Genomic DNA, 13,102 nt, shown 5'->3' with positions numbered 1-13,102 from the left:
TTAAGTAGGGACAGAGAAAAACTTCAGGCCCTTCAACATAAGTTGACCCTAACAAAACAATAGTAGCTACATATATAGTCAAGGTAACAAATTAGTTTTTGGACAGAATGCAGGACAACAATGTGTTGTAATGAGTTTATGTTCTTTGATTTACAACAACACACAAGGAATCAGCTCTGCAAATGATCTTATACAAATTATTAATGAATATTGGAAATCAGTTCTGTTCAAGTTTGTCATGATTAGTCAGACAGGCATATTTAATGCAGTCAGAATTACCAACATCACTAAATGTGTCTGATACTGATTATCCACTGGAATACAATGAAAGGTCTCTGGTACTGTTCACCAAGAAATTGCTATAGAGGGATATCAGTACTGTAAGTCTTTACAAGAGCCTTTGAGTCGCTCATATCTGAAAGCTACCCCAATTTCATATTAACAGTAGGGTGTATTGCTGTTGCAACCTATTGTAATAGTAATATGGGGTTCAAAATATTTGATTCTCATGCTAGAGATTTGTCTGGTAAAGGGCAGCCTCAAGGTACATGTGTTCTTCTTGAAGTACCATCTCTTGATAGCTTAGTGCATTATTTTCAGAGTACACATAACAATGATATATTTTTTGAGGTGAAAGGAGTACAAATTGAGAATGTACAAAATAGGATGGTTTCTCAAAACAGTCTGAATGAAACCATAAACTTTAATCTAAGTTGTGCTGTAGCTCTATACTCTCTCTTGCTACTCTATAATGAAACCATGTAATTACTGGAATTACAACTCATCCTTACCAACCATTGTTGACAGCAGCAAAAAGATGTGTCGTAAATCAAGTTTAGAACACAACCAGCTATCACCAGCTAATCTTCCAAGAACTGTTAGATGTTTGTGGAACTGAAGAAAATTTGGATAATTTGTTTGAGAGTGAAGGACTGTTCACTGATTCACTTTAAAGCAAGTCAATTCTTGGGAATGAAATAATAAATAATAGTGAATGCAAAGGGTTTTTGATATATTTTCTTCATACTGCATCAGTTTTATCTTTAGACCCACAAAAAGATCAAAATGCATGTATTCTCTCCTGCTCTAATGAAAGAGACACATCCCCTCTTCAGTACACAAAAAACAAAAATGGAACGGCTTCACTTGTTGATACCATTAGAAAATTACAAGAGAAATATAACACTCCAGGGCAATACAGAATACTGTTTGCTACATGTTCTCTGATTTTTTTTTGTTCATTCTATTAACTGTCACAAACTTAATAGTCATTTTTTATTCAAGAGCAAATGAAAATAGTGGTAATTGATTAGAGTGATTTCAATAAGCCTGGGTACTGGTGATGAATTATAATAATGTTATTAGATTCTAAATGCTTTGTGACCTTTTGTTTTTTACATCTATAGAGTGATATTCATTTTCCCATGAAATAAAGAAATGACTATTTAGTTTGTAGTAGTTAATAGAGAACCAAAGAGAAAAAATTCAATGTACACCACTAACTGTTAATTACCCCATTCTTTCACGGAAAATTAAAATTACTCTAAACACTAACAGTCAATTAGTTCTCACCAGGTTTAGTGAAACCACTCTGACCGATAAACCAGAATGTATTAACTAAAGTATACTAGCCCAGTAACTCCAAATGGAAACAAACAAACTGGGAGGTAATAGTAAAAATATGCTAAAGTATATTTTACACATTCATGAGAACCACTCCAACAACCCCATAAAATTAATAGTTCATCTGGTAGTAACTTTTTGTTTTCTTTTGGTTAAGAGTCATCACCTTAGCACTTGGGGCTGTTCATAATTAAAAGCTATCTCAGCCTGAAACTTTTTTCAACAAAGAAAAAGAAAACATAAGAAGACAGCCTGTTTGGCAAAAGACTTACCTCACTACAACCTTCCACCTCCAAAACAAAATTTAATTTGAGTATCTATTATGAGACACTATTTTTATTAATATACTTTTTTCGAGTATTACTCGAAAAAAGTATAATGATAAAAATAGTGTCTAGTAATAAATATTGAAATAGTAGCCAATTATATACAGCACTACCTTCCCCCACCCCACCCCACTCCACTCCAGAGAAGGGTCTTCACACTATATAACAAATGCCTTTTTCAGCTCTGTATAAATATGTGAGAAACCTGCATCTCTGGCATACCAAGAGAGAAAACAGTTACAGGATAAACCAATAACTGTATAAAAAACTTAGGCAAATTCAAGCACAAAAAGCAAAGTTTATTTCCAACAGAAAGCCCGGGTGAATACCAACATGCGTCTAGTGTAACTTAACTTAGGAGACGTAAAGATATTCATCTGTGTTCCAATACGTGTCAGCAAACACCACGGGATGAGATTTACAAAAGTCAGTGCAGACTTACAACAGACTGAGTCGAGATTTGAAACAACTAAAATGAGGGCAGGAATTGGAAAACAGGAATGCGAGGTAAAATTAACGGTTTCATTTCTGGGTATAATAATAGCTTTGCCCAATATCCTCCTTGCAGCTGTTAATGTCTTCCTTCCTCAAATAGGAAAAAGAAATTCACTTTAACTTCAAAAAGGCGACTCAAAATATATTTATACAGAGAGCAGCCCATATTCTAAATTCAGACACATGGTAATTCCCTTTCAGCTTTTGATGCTATTGAGTCGCTTCTGGCATGAAGTCAAAACAATTATTGACACCACGTATCATTAACATATTTCCCGTTTTCCGAGAAACGCTAATTTTAGCCTGTGTCACGAAATAACTGGCCAATTTCCAGCTTTGTATTGCAGTTTGAGATGTACTGTATACACATCGTCGGTAGGGGAAGTGAGGAATACACGTAATACTTAGAATATAGAGGAACTTAATAATGTTTGCTAGAATTGTCGGAGGAAGAAGTTGGTTGCGCTGTATAAAAAAAAGACCTAAAAAAATTGATGATGAATGAAAACAATTTAGAAATAGAGCACAGAAAATAACTTCCCCTACATTGAAACGGACTTTGCAAAGTTGAAAATTCTCAGATCAAGTTTTCGCTAGCGCGCCTGACCCTAAATACACAAACAGTATCGACCGCCACTCCATAAGCCTCACTCTCTTATATGGAACCCGTCGAGAGCTTCAAGTTTGTAATAATCCTCCCTTCTCATATCTCCTCCTCTTCACTTCTCCACTCGCTTTTGAAACTCTGAATAAAAGTTTTAAAGTGTTATTTGTTTGGACTGTGCAGAATCGCAGTGCGAAATTTCCTTCTAGCGGGAGCTTCTCTAACTAGTTCCCGTTTTATAATTGGTAGGTTTACAAACAAATAATTTCTTACGGCAAATGATATTCATAAAATCTGGGAGAAATTTCGAAGAAAAATATTTTCCAGCATTTTGGCCCTCAGTCTACACGCTTTTCACAGGCCCCCACTCACTCGGAGCGACGGGATAGAATGAGTTCCCCACGATTGGCTGACGGCCTTTTCTCGGAAACATGAATTTTTTTGCTTATAAAAAAAATAAATAACGAATCAATGTTACTTTGGTTAAAAGCTTGAAGGGTATCTTATTTTCAGTTAATAACTACGTCTTTACTATCAAATTCCAAACCATACCATTCTAAAATTGGATTGAGTGAGAAAACGGTTCCATACGCTGCCGACGAGAAGCAACCGCCATGATGTTTTCAGGTATTTTTCTGATGTCCCTGTGGCCCTCAGGTAGGTTGAACATGCGACCATTTTTACATTTAAATGATTCAATCTTGGCTGATTGATGAAGATAATCTCAAAGACAACTCATTAGTTTCACTGAGAACATAGAGAAAAGGGTGAAAAGTATGTATACGTATGTATACGTTTAATAAACACGGTAACCGGGGAAGCAAAACTGTTACACTGGACTTACGCCTACGCAACTCACGAAATATTAAAGTCAAAGCTGTAATTTAATGTCTTGCTGGCCTAATTTAAGCGCGAAACACGGAATCAAAATCAACTGATGGATGATGTACAGAAATATTTAGAGAGTTGAGGACCTTATTCTATTTCGATTCAGGGTAACCATCTGCTAGTTTGAAGGTGAAAGTAACGAGAGTATTCAGTGTTCTCTCCGAAGCAGATACAAGCAAATCGTATATCTTGGTCAAGTCTGGATACATTATGAATTGTGCACTCCATGAGACCCACTGTAGAAACATAAAAAACTGAGACAGCTACGGCTTTTAAAAAAAGAAACTGACTGAGCGCTATGTATTACATCTTTGAAGCGGGTGGAAGCTGTGCTTGTGGCAGAAATCTGCCACAAGACGTGTCATGAATTATCAAACGGAGATTATTCCTCACGAAATAATTTCAACATTCCCTTTTGTTGCTACCGAAAAAATATGCAAATACTCAAGAACGAAATCCAAACTTAAATTCTGAGAACTACCCATATCATTTCCTCCCAGAAAGCTGTTTACAAACATCCTGTATTTCTGAGAACTGTTGCGGAACAAAATGTGCATATCATTTAATGTCTCTATATGAAAGGGGTCAATCTGTTGAAAAATCAGGAATCTTGGAACCACAAAGGAGATGGAATAGGCGAAAACAGTGAAAACGCAGTAGCCCAATTTCAATATATTTCAGCGTGAGAGACTGGTAGTGAAACTTCAACACCGAAGCGAGGCTCCGGGGAACAAAATTCATTTGAATCGAGCTTTGGTTGCTTTTAACTTCGAGGTTAAACTGCTTTCTTGGATGATTATCGTTTTTTTCAGTATAAAATCGTAGTTTCTTCGAGTTAACAGTAAATCGAAATAATCATCGTGGACATGGCCACGTCGGAAGAAGAGGGTGAGAGGAATCTACAATACTTCAGCGTCAAAAGTTGCCCTGGTTGCGAACCTTCCTTCAAGAAAGAGGGTTACAAAAATCCTTGGAAGGAAAGTGCAAAGAAAGGCCGAGTTGGTTGAGCTGGCGTTTAAGGAGCAACTTCAGAATACCCGGCCACTCATTTACATGTCACATTTACCTATCAGGTTCAACCAACAGAAAGATCAAAGACGGTATCCAGAAAGGACAGCAATAATGGTATCATTATTTTAAAAAATAACGGTGCAATACGAGGTGCATTTTGCCCATGCCAAGGAGGGTAAGTACATGCACATTATGTTTTTTTTTATTCTTTCTAAACATCTTTCAATGCTAAAACATTTCATCCTATGGATTTATGTTTTTTTAGTATTTAAGTTGAGTGTAAGGGAAATAGTATCAAAAGATACTTAAAAAGCTACTAGAGGTAACAAAAGTTCTAACAGGCACAACAACTGTAAAGAAAATGTCCCGTAACATAATTTTACTGAATATGTGCCAGTTATGATCTATTACAAAAATGGTAATACATGTAATAATACTTTTTTCCTTATCTGAGACCTGTTCACATTTTCTCAGAGTAACAGAGGATTTTACAGAATAGTCTAGCCATCAAATTGCCTATTACCTCTCTATTTCTGGCCAAGTGTAGACTGTTCAGTTTTGAATTAATATTTATTTTAATAACCCTTTTATTAATCTATATTGTAGGGCTGATGGGAAATGTAGGCATGTAGGCATGCACTGCTATTTGACATTGAAAATACTGTGCATAATAACCTGCAGCAGTTGTTCAACTTCAAAAGAGTGCAAATGGAAATGAAGAGCTAAATGTAATGGAAAATCTTGCTCTCTTGACAATTTGATAATCTCATAATAATAAGGCTGAGTATGGCAAAACTGACAAGGAAACACTTAAGCCAACAGCTTTTGATCCAAGGTCAACTGAACTTGACCCTGTGTCATTTATGGATCAACTCAAAGCTGGTTTACAGGAACATGCATCATCTGCAGTCATTCTTCAAATACTTCCACAGGTACCTGTGGAAGTAACTGAAGAAGAAGTTTTGGAAATTGTTTCAAATGGCCAGTGTCTTGATCATGAAGAGGAAATGGTTGCTGTTGAAGTAAATACAATTTCTGAACTTTGAGATGCATTTCTCTTATGATAATCAAAAGGATTAGACAGCCGCAAAACCTTAGATGTTACTGAAGAAATATGTCATGAATTTCTATCATTTATTAAAATTGACCAGTATCAAGCAGATATGATTTTTAAAAAGACCAAGTTGCAAGGGGACTGTGACTTTTAGAAAGAACAACAGTGGCAGAATTACTGGCTCAAATTTCTATAAGATTTGTCATATAAAGAAAAGTACCAGCCCAGACAATATTCTTAAAGACCTACTGGGATATTGCCCTCTTCCCTCTGAAGGCAGCCAATACAATTTGCATGGGGACATGAGAAAGAAGAATCAGCTGTGGACCTCTACTGCAAAAAAACTGAAAAAGGTTCACAGGGAGCTGCATGTTGTTGAAACTGGCCTCATAATTGACCTTGAGTTTTCCCATTTAGGTTCTAGCCCTGATATAACACGAGTCTGCCAGTGCTGTGGGAAATGAGTGGTGAAAGTGAAAAGCCTGTATTCTCCTTTGCTGAATTTTGTACAATATTAACAGAAGCACCCTTTGAAATTGTGGACATTCCTAGAAGCTTTACCAATTGGTCACAGATGTCATAATTGTTCTTACCATAACATGCTATATTGTATGTATTTTGTATGTAGTTTACAATGAAATTATTTCTCTTTAGTTACGGTTATGAAATAGATCACATTTGATACATATTTTTAACTGAAAAGGCTGAGGAATAGTGCAAAGGTAACCAGCAATACTGAGATTGTGGACTTGTTTGTTTGCTTGCTTTGTTTTGTTTTGTTTGTTCTCCTCTTAGCTTGAAAGCCAAGCTGAAATTTTAATAATTAAAAGTCACGAAATCACGCTAAATCACAAAAACATATATATTTCTCTGTTCATTTTGCTAGTGGTGGTAATAGATTGCAAATGGCAGCACAAATGATCACAAGCTAGTTAGCTAATCTCACCATTGAGAGTGGCATGTTGCATTGAAAGATTTGGAAGTTTTTCAATCTTTTGATTCCACATTCAACATGTATTCTGACTTTGGCAATGCTTGATGTTGTTGCCCTTGCTTTTCTGTACAGCTGTTTCCTTGTGAAACAACAAAATAAAAAAAACTTAAACGTAAGAAATTAAAATAATGACAATGTGACTAACAGTTCACCAGGTAATTGTGCACATTTGCTGCTGGAAATGTAAACAAGGTAGTGGCTTGTGTTTAAGGGGGGGGGGGGAGGTCAGGGTTAGTTAACAAGGGAAGTTTTTATTTCTGCTAGTATGGTATGTAAAATTTGCAAACCTACCCTTAGAAAAGGGAGGGATGTTAAGTTTCACCCCTCTTCTTGTCAGAAGGTCTCCTATGTTGAATCCCCTATCTGCCATTAAATGGTCACCCTTCTCAAGAAGATCAATGAGACCACTCTCCTGGACAATCTTCTTCCTGACCACAGTTTCAAGATGAAAGTAAAAGCTCCACAAGGTGCAATTGCGACCAATTTAAGTGTATTATATTGTTTGTACTCACTCCATGAGGCCTTCTGTGCTCATGGGGATGTGGGCTTCTCAGTGAAAAACTCAGTTGCATCAATGATCACTCTTGTGTCAGGGTGTTTTTTTGAAAGAATTTGGAAACTGTCGCTTGACCTCTTCACGGGCTAGCCAGCGAAGTAGGGTACCATCAAAAACTTTTGCTAACAAGCATACCCACATTGTCACAATCTTACAAACCCAAACGCAGTCCGCAAAGTACCAAGAGACACTCTTCTTTCTCAGAAAGATGTCACTGTCTTCCAGACTCTTTTAGACACGTCATTCTGATGGTACGACTTACCATTCTTCTTTTTGTCCCAGTATTTAATTTTTTTATGTAGGGTTGAATTCACCCTAAGGTTGAAACAAGCAAGGTGTGGTAAGCCTATACAAAATTTAACAGATTCATCATCCTTGATCATGTCTTCAGTGTTAAGTTCTCTTTTAAGATCCTTTTGGTTTTCAAGTTTTTCGCTAAAAATCTTATTCTTCCTCCTGCACTCTTCCAGTTCAGATACTAAATAGTCTATTTCGTCAGCTGTCAAGTCTGTTTGACATGCCGTAGAACATTTCCCTTTCGGAAGAAAAGTATCAGAACCGTTCGTGTTTCTTTTCGGTGTTGCCTGTTCCTGACTGCAGAAGTACGACTGATCGTGGTTTACTGAAGTCGCATCAGCACTAAAATCCCCGCGAGTCTCTATGGAGTCCTTAACATCGAGATTTCTGGGACGAACCTTCCTGGCTTGCGGTTGTTCATTACACTGTCTCTTCCTATCGGCAAGACGCTTCGAACGCGAACTAACAGTATTTATAGATTTCGTTGGGTCAAAGATAGTCGAATAGCAGTCTGAACGTGCACTTTTTCGAAATTTCGATGTTGCTTTCCTTAAAATGCAGTGAACAGATTCTTGGATCACCGAGTATCTTGAATTTTTTATGTGCTCGCTTACAGAAAACCTCCCACTTCTTACGCTCATTGGGCCTTGTAGGAAAGCAAAAGTAACTTAGATTCAGTCTTTTCTTATTCCCATTACGGCAAAGAGCAAAAGCACAATACTTGATAATGATACATGCAAAAATAACTGCAATGGACCAAAAAAAAAAAACGCCGAGAATTCCCGATTTATCAAACGCACGTGGCTTTCCTTGCAGTATTTGCAGTGGTGCGTTCGTTTTCATTATTCGCGGCGTATTCCCCCGAGCCTCCCTTCGGTGTTGGAGTTTCGTCACCAGTCTATCATGCTGAAATATATCGAAATTGCATTGGGCTATTACGATTGCAAAACTGCTACATATAAGCATAACGTATTATTCAAATAACAATTTCTATAGAGGGGAGAGAACTTGGATTGGTGAAATAAACATTAATAACATAAGGGAATACAGAACAAGGCTTCAACCAGTCTATTGAAAGAGTTATAAAACAGCTCACATGATCACTTTTGAGTCTGTCTTTATGCGACATTTCATATTCTTTTTGCTCAATTTGTAGCATTGTGCCAAGGAAGTTATCCCAAAATTGTTTCTGGACCAAGTGATCCTCTGATTGTCCATAGCGAAGACAAAGTTACGCTTAATTGGACGCTTGGGTTACCCCCCTCAGAGACATGGAGCAGTAGCATATTCGAGGTGATGTTTGGAATCTGGAAAGATCCAGGATTCCTGAAAACAAAACTCTTGGTCATCGATAGACATGGTGAGGTACTGATAAGACCAAACTATGAGAAGAAAATTAGCTGCGACTTTAACATGTCCAAGCTTCAAGTTGCATTCATACTCCATAATTTAACCATGAAGGACGAGAATCATTACTGTCTTCAGGTTGAGCTTGGCCTTCATCAACCTCCATTGACGGATCCTGTGATGCTACTTCTTGAGGGTAATACATTTGTTACATTTCATTTGCACAGGGATGCCACACGCCTGGAAGTGGGGAGTACCTAGGTAAATGTGTTCTGGGTAGGTGCCGCTGGCCATTCAGAGACTCTTGCCCATAGTCATTTAGCGGCCAATTATGGACCCCAACTTAGCCACTTTTAAGAAAATGTAACTTTCGCGATCCCAGTTTTGTATCTACCTTATAAAGCCTTTTAAGGAGGTCATTATAACATAAATTGACACATATCCTCACTTACCAGAATCTTCTCACCCCTAAAATTCCAAAAATGCGCGACCCTATTCTAATGACTATTAAAAATATCACCCAGTTTTGGTCAATCGAGTCGTGACAATGTGAGTCCATCCCGCGGCACATTCCCATTAGCTTATAGCTAGAAAGTGCTCCTCCCCCCCCCCCCAGGGGCCACAGATTACTCCCTCACCCTATCACATCATCGTCTCCTGGCTGCAAAGTGCATGGATTTTGTCATGACTTTATAGACATACGTTCTTCCTTGATTCACATATGCAAAGGAAAATATCTACTCGTTTGACCAATATTAGAGAGAAATCTTAAATTGGTCTCAATTACCTTCTAGATCTGTTGTATTAACGATGTGAAGCCTTACACAGAACTTACGATGTAAAATACGTACAAGGTGTGGTCAGTCACAAACGAGACAAAAAATTGGCTTTCCTTCTGAGATTCATTTCTGATTTAGAAAAACTTAAACCTCAAATATCTAAACAGATCCTCCTAAGATAACCGGTCCCAAACAGGAAAACTTTTCCGTGAACATTGGAAACAACTTGCAAATAAACAGCCAAGCAAAGGGTCTTCCTGCACCGACCATAACATGGACGAAACAGGGGCGAATTGTTGGTAATGATACATTGGTTCTAAATGGAGTAACGCTAAACGACAGCGGAGTCTACCTGTGCAGAGCTTACAACCAGGTTGGTGAAGACCATAAGGAGATTGTGGTTACAGTTTTGGAGCATAATTATGGATCACGAAAGCTAACAGGTAATTTGTTTGTCGAATTAAATACACATGAACTAGATTGCTGATGCAGATACTTATGTTACTGATTGAATTTTCATTTCCAGAGCGTTTCAGAGGCGCGCTCTGTGTTAAGCGATTTAAAAATAGCAAACACTCCCCCACCAGAAGCCCAATGGGATCGTTACCTATTCAAGTAGTTAGTTTCTCTGATTTTTTAAGCCAAGGATCTCCTTCGCGCAAGTCATGTTATCAACCACATCATTGTCCCTGTAATCTTAAGCAGTTCACGTTACTCTATCAAGATCTGACAATTTGATATCTTCTTCTAGTATCGTTCACTGGTTCGATTAGCTTTTTTATACGTTAAAAAAAAAGTTTTCAATTTTCTGAATAGTCCGTTTTACAGTTGTGTGCTTGGTTGCCAAGCCTTTGAACAGGAGTGAGGCTAAGGGTGACCATGTTATGATACAAACCTTGCTGCTTTTGAAATGCAAATTAATTTGTTATCATGCTAACTAGATTCAGGTCTCTAACACAACAAGGTCACCTTCAGCCTCACTCCAAATCAAAGGCTTGGCAACTAAGTACACAACTGTAAAATGGCCTATTGGCCAAGCCACTCATCCGCAAGTTAATTACAGACAGATTGATAACCAAAGTGGCCTCCCCTGGCCTGTCCTCCAGTATTTCAAGTCTCATGCTGTTAAATTTGTATAAATATCACTTGAACTGATGTTGCTCATAAACGATGACGACGATTAAAGTGTTTTTCTATCTTTTTTTCCAGTTCCTCATATGCCAACACAAACATCACATGATAGAGGAAGCCCTGTGTGGTTATTCCCAGTAGTCATAGGTGTGTCAGTTTTTTTAATAGCTGCAGTAGTTGTCTTTCGCTCGCGTGCGCACCATTGCAAAAGGAATCTCGCTTATGAGCAGCACATTGATGAATAAGCATTAGGTGAGCACTCCACAACGGCCAAGATCGAGCCTAGAGCCAATGAGGAGGCTTCGGGTTAGTGACTTAAAGACAATAGAACGGCGGGCAAACAGGAAACAGAGTATACCTTGATCATACTCTATCATGAAATGCACCATTTGCTGGTATACCGAAATAATAGCAAAAGCAGCGATACAATTTCTCCAATTTTTTCTCTTTCTTAGCTACCTGCCGGTTTCTACTCTAAGCCTCTAAATTGTCTCCACTGACCCGATAGTTCTCATAAGTTATAAATAAAACTTACGTTATTGTAGTACACTGTAAGTCTGCTTTCAAATAATTTCTAAGGAAAAATAGAAAACTTTAAAACAGATCAATTCTTGTTATTGACGAGAGAGAATTTTCTCATGGAGAAAATGAGAAATGAGTTACTTTGACAAAAACCATCTATTAGTCTTTGAATAACAATCTGACGCACCCATTTGATGAGTGCATCGGTACTCAAAATCCTTTGTTTTACAACGTTAGTTCGGAGCACAACCCAATCACTGAAAAAAATTCCAACTTGCAACTGAAGAGTTCGTTACCGTAAGTGGCACGGAATGGCTTCGTAGGAGAGAACTTTTTTAAAAATTGAAACCTATATTCTGGCCTAATGTTAGTAAATACAGCAAGAATGCAATTTGCTGCGCTATATGTATAAATATTCTTGTTTCAAAATTAACACTTTTCAACGACACGTTTCCTCGTATAAGATGCAAAACATTTGCCTTTTTAGCATGGTCGATTGTACTAAATGGTAGAAAATGGATTCCGTACAAAACTATCAAAGCAACTTAATCAAATGTAATGTGCCTTTTCGGCTCTTTTAGAAATGTTTATGAGCTCAATCCTGTCGTTTCAGTAAACCATCACGAAAACGGAAAGAGCCTTTAAAGCAATAAAGGAAGCTACATGCAGGTCAATTACAATATTATTTGGCCCGACAACCAACCCTTGTAATAATCTCCATTTTAATTAATAAACACTACTAAGATAAACGTTTTCATCTAGTTTGGTTTGCTTTTAGCTTTTGCTATAAACACGGGATATGAGTAGCATACGGTTCAGAAGAATGCGGAAGCATTTACCTGTTGGTGAGAGAATCATAAAAGTGTGTGAAGCCTTACCAAAAACACATCAAAATTCGCTGAAGAGACGCCAAAATAAGTTTTAACCCTTTAACTCCCAGGAGTGACCAAGACAAAATTTCTCCTTACAATATCAATACGATGTCAACTAGACAAGTGATGAAAATAAAGAAAACTATCAATTTGGGGATAATGAGTTGATCCAATACGAAATTCTCTGAACTGTTATTATAAGAACTGTATGGTTGACGGTAAGGAGAATTACAAATTTGGTCTGGGAGTTAATAGGTCACTAACTTTTCTCTGTCTCCATCTAAATCAAGCTCCTGCTGCTAAACCCTTTAACTCCCATGAGTGACCAAGACAGAATTTCTCCTTACAATATCAACACAAAATCAAACAAACAAGTAAGAAGAATAAAGAAGACAACTCAATAAGGGGACTACAAGTTGATCCAATACCAAATTCTCCAAACTGAAATAATAAGTATTTTACGGCAGACAGTAGGGAGAATTACTAATGAGATCTTGGGAGTTAGGGGGTTAACAATCACAGGTAGACAGGATGCTTTATGTAGATTTTCATTGTTGAAGTGTCATGTTAATGGCAAAACAGTCAGTCCCAGTCTTGAGAGGG

The 13,102-nt window shown here is 37.5% G+C and overlaps 1 protein-coding gene across 1 annotated transcript; it reads left to right on the top strand.

The window, feature by feature from the left end:
* Positions 1 to 3,408: 3,408 nt before the first annotated feature.
* LOC136277964 (uncharacterized) lies at positions 3,409 to 12,295 on the top strand. Its single transcript, XM_066160921.1, has 4 exons — positions 3,409 to 3,705; positions 9,005 to 9,391; positions 10,142 to 10,417; positions 11,184 to 12,295. The coding sequence occupies exons 1-4, from the start codon at positions 3,663 to 3,665 to the stop codon at positions 11,348 to 11,350; spliced, it is 873 nt and encodes a 290-aa protein (XP_066017018.1). The 5' UTR covers positions 3,409 to 3,662; the 3' UTR covers positions 11,351 to 12,295.
* Positions 12,296 to 13,102: the final 807 nt, after the last annotated feature.

This window comes from Pocillopora verrucosa, chromosome 14 (genome assembly GCF_036669915.1).
Source record: "Pocillopora verrucosa isolate sample1 chromosome 14, ASM3666991v2, whole genome shotgun sequence".
Taxonomy (NCBI): domain Eukaryota; kingdom Metazoa; phylum Cnidaria; class Anthozoa; order Scleractinia; family Pocilloporidae; genus Pocillopora; species Pocillopora verrucosa.
This window is presented reverse-complemented; position numbering and strand designations above follow the sequence as displayed.

Coding starts and splice junctions, on each gene's coding strand:
- LOC136277964 (XM_066160921.1), top strand. CDS start 3,663: ATGATGTTTTCAGGTATTTTTCTGATGTCCCTGTGGCCCTCAG. Junction 9,392..10,141: donor TGTGATGCTACTTCTTGAGG/GTAATACATTTG, acceptor ATATCTAAACAG/ATCCTCCTAAGATAACCGGT. Junction 10,418..11,183: donor TGGATCACGAAAGCTAACAG/GTAATTTGTTTG, acceptor CTTTTTTTCCAG/TTCCTCATATGCCAACACAA.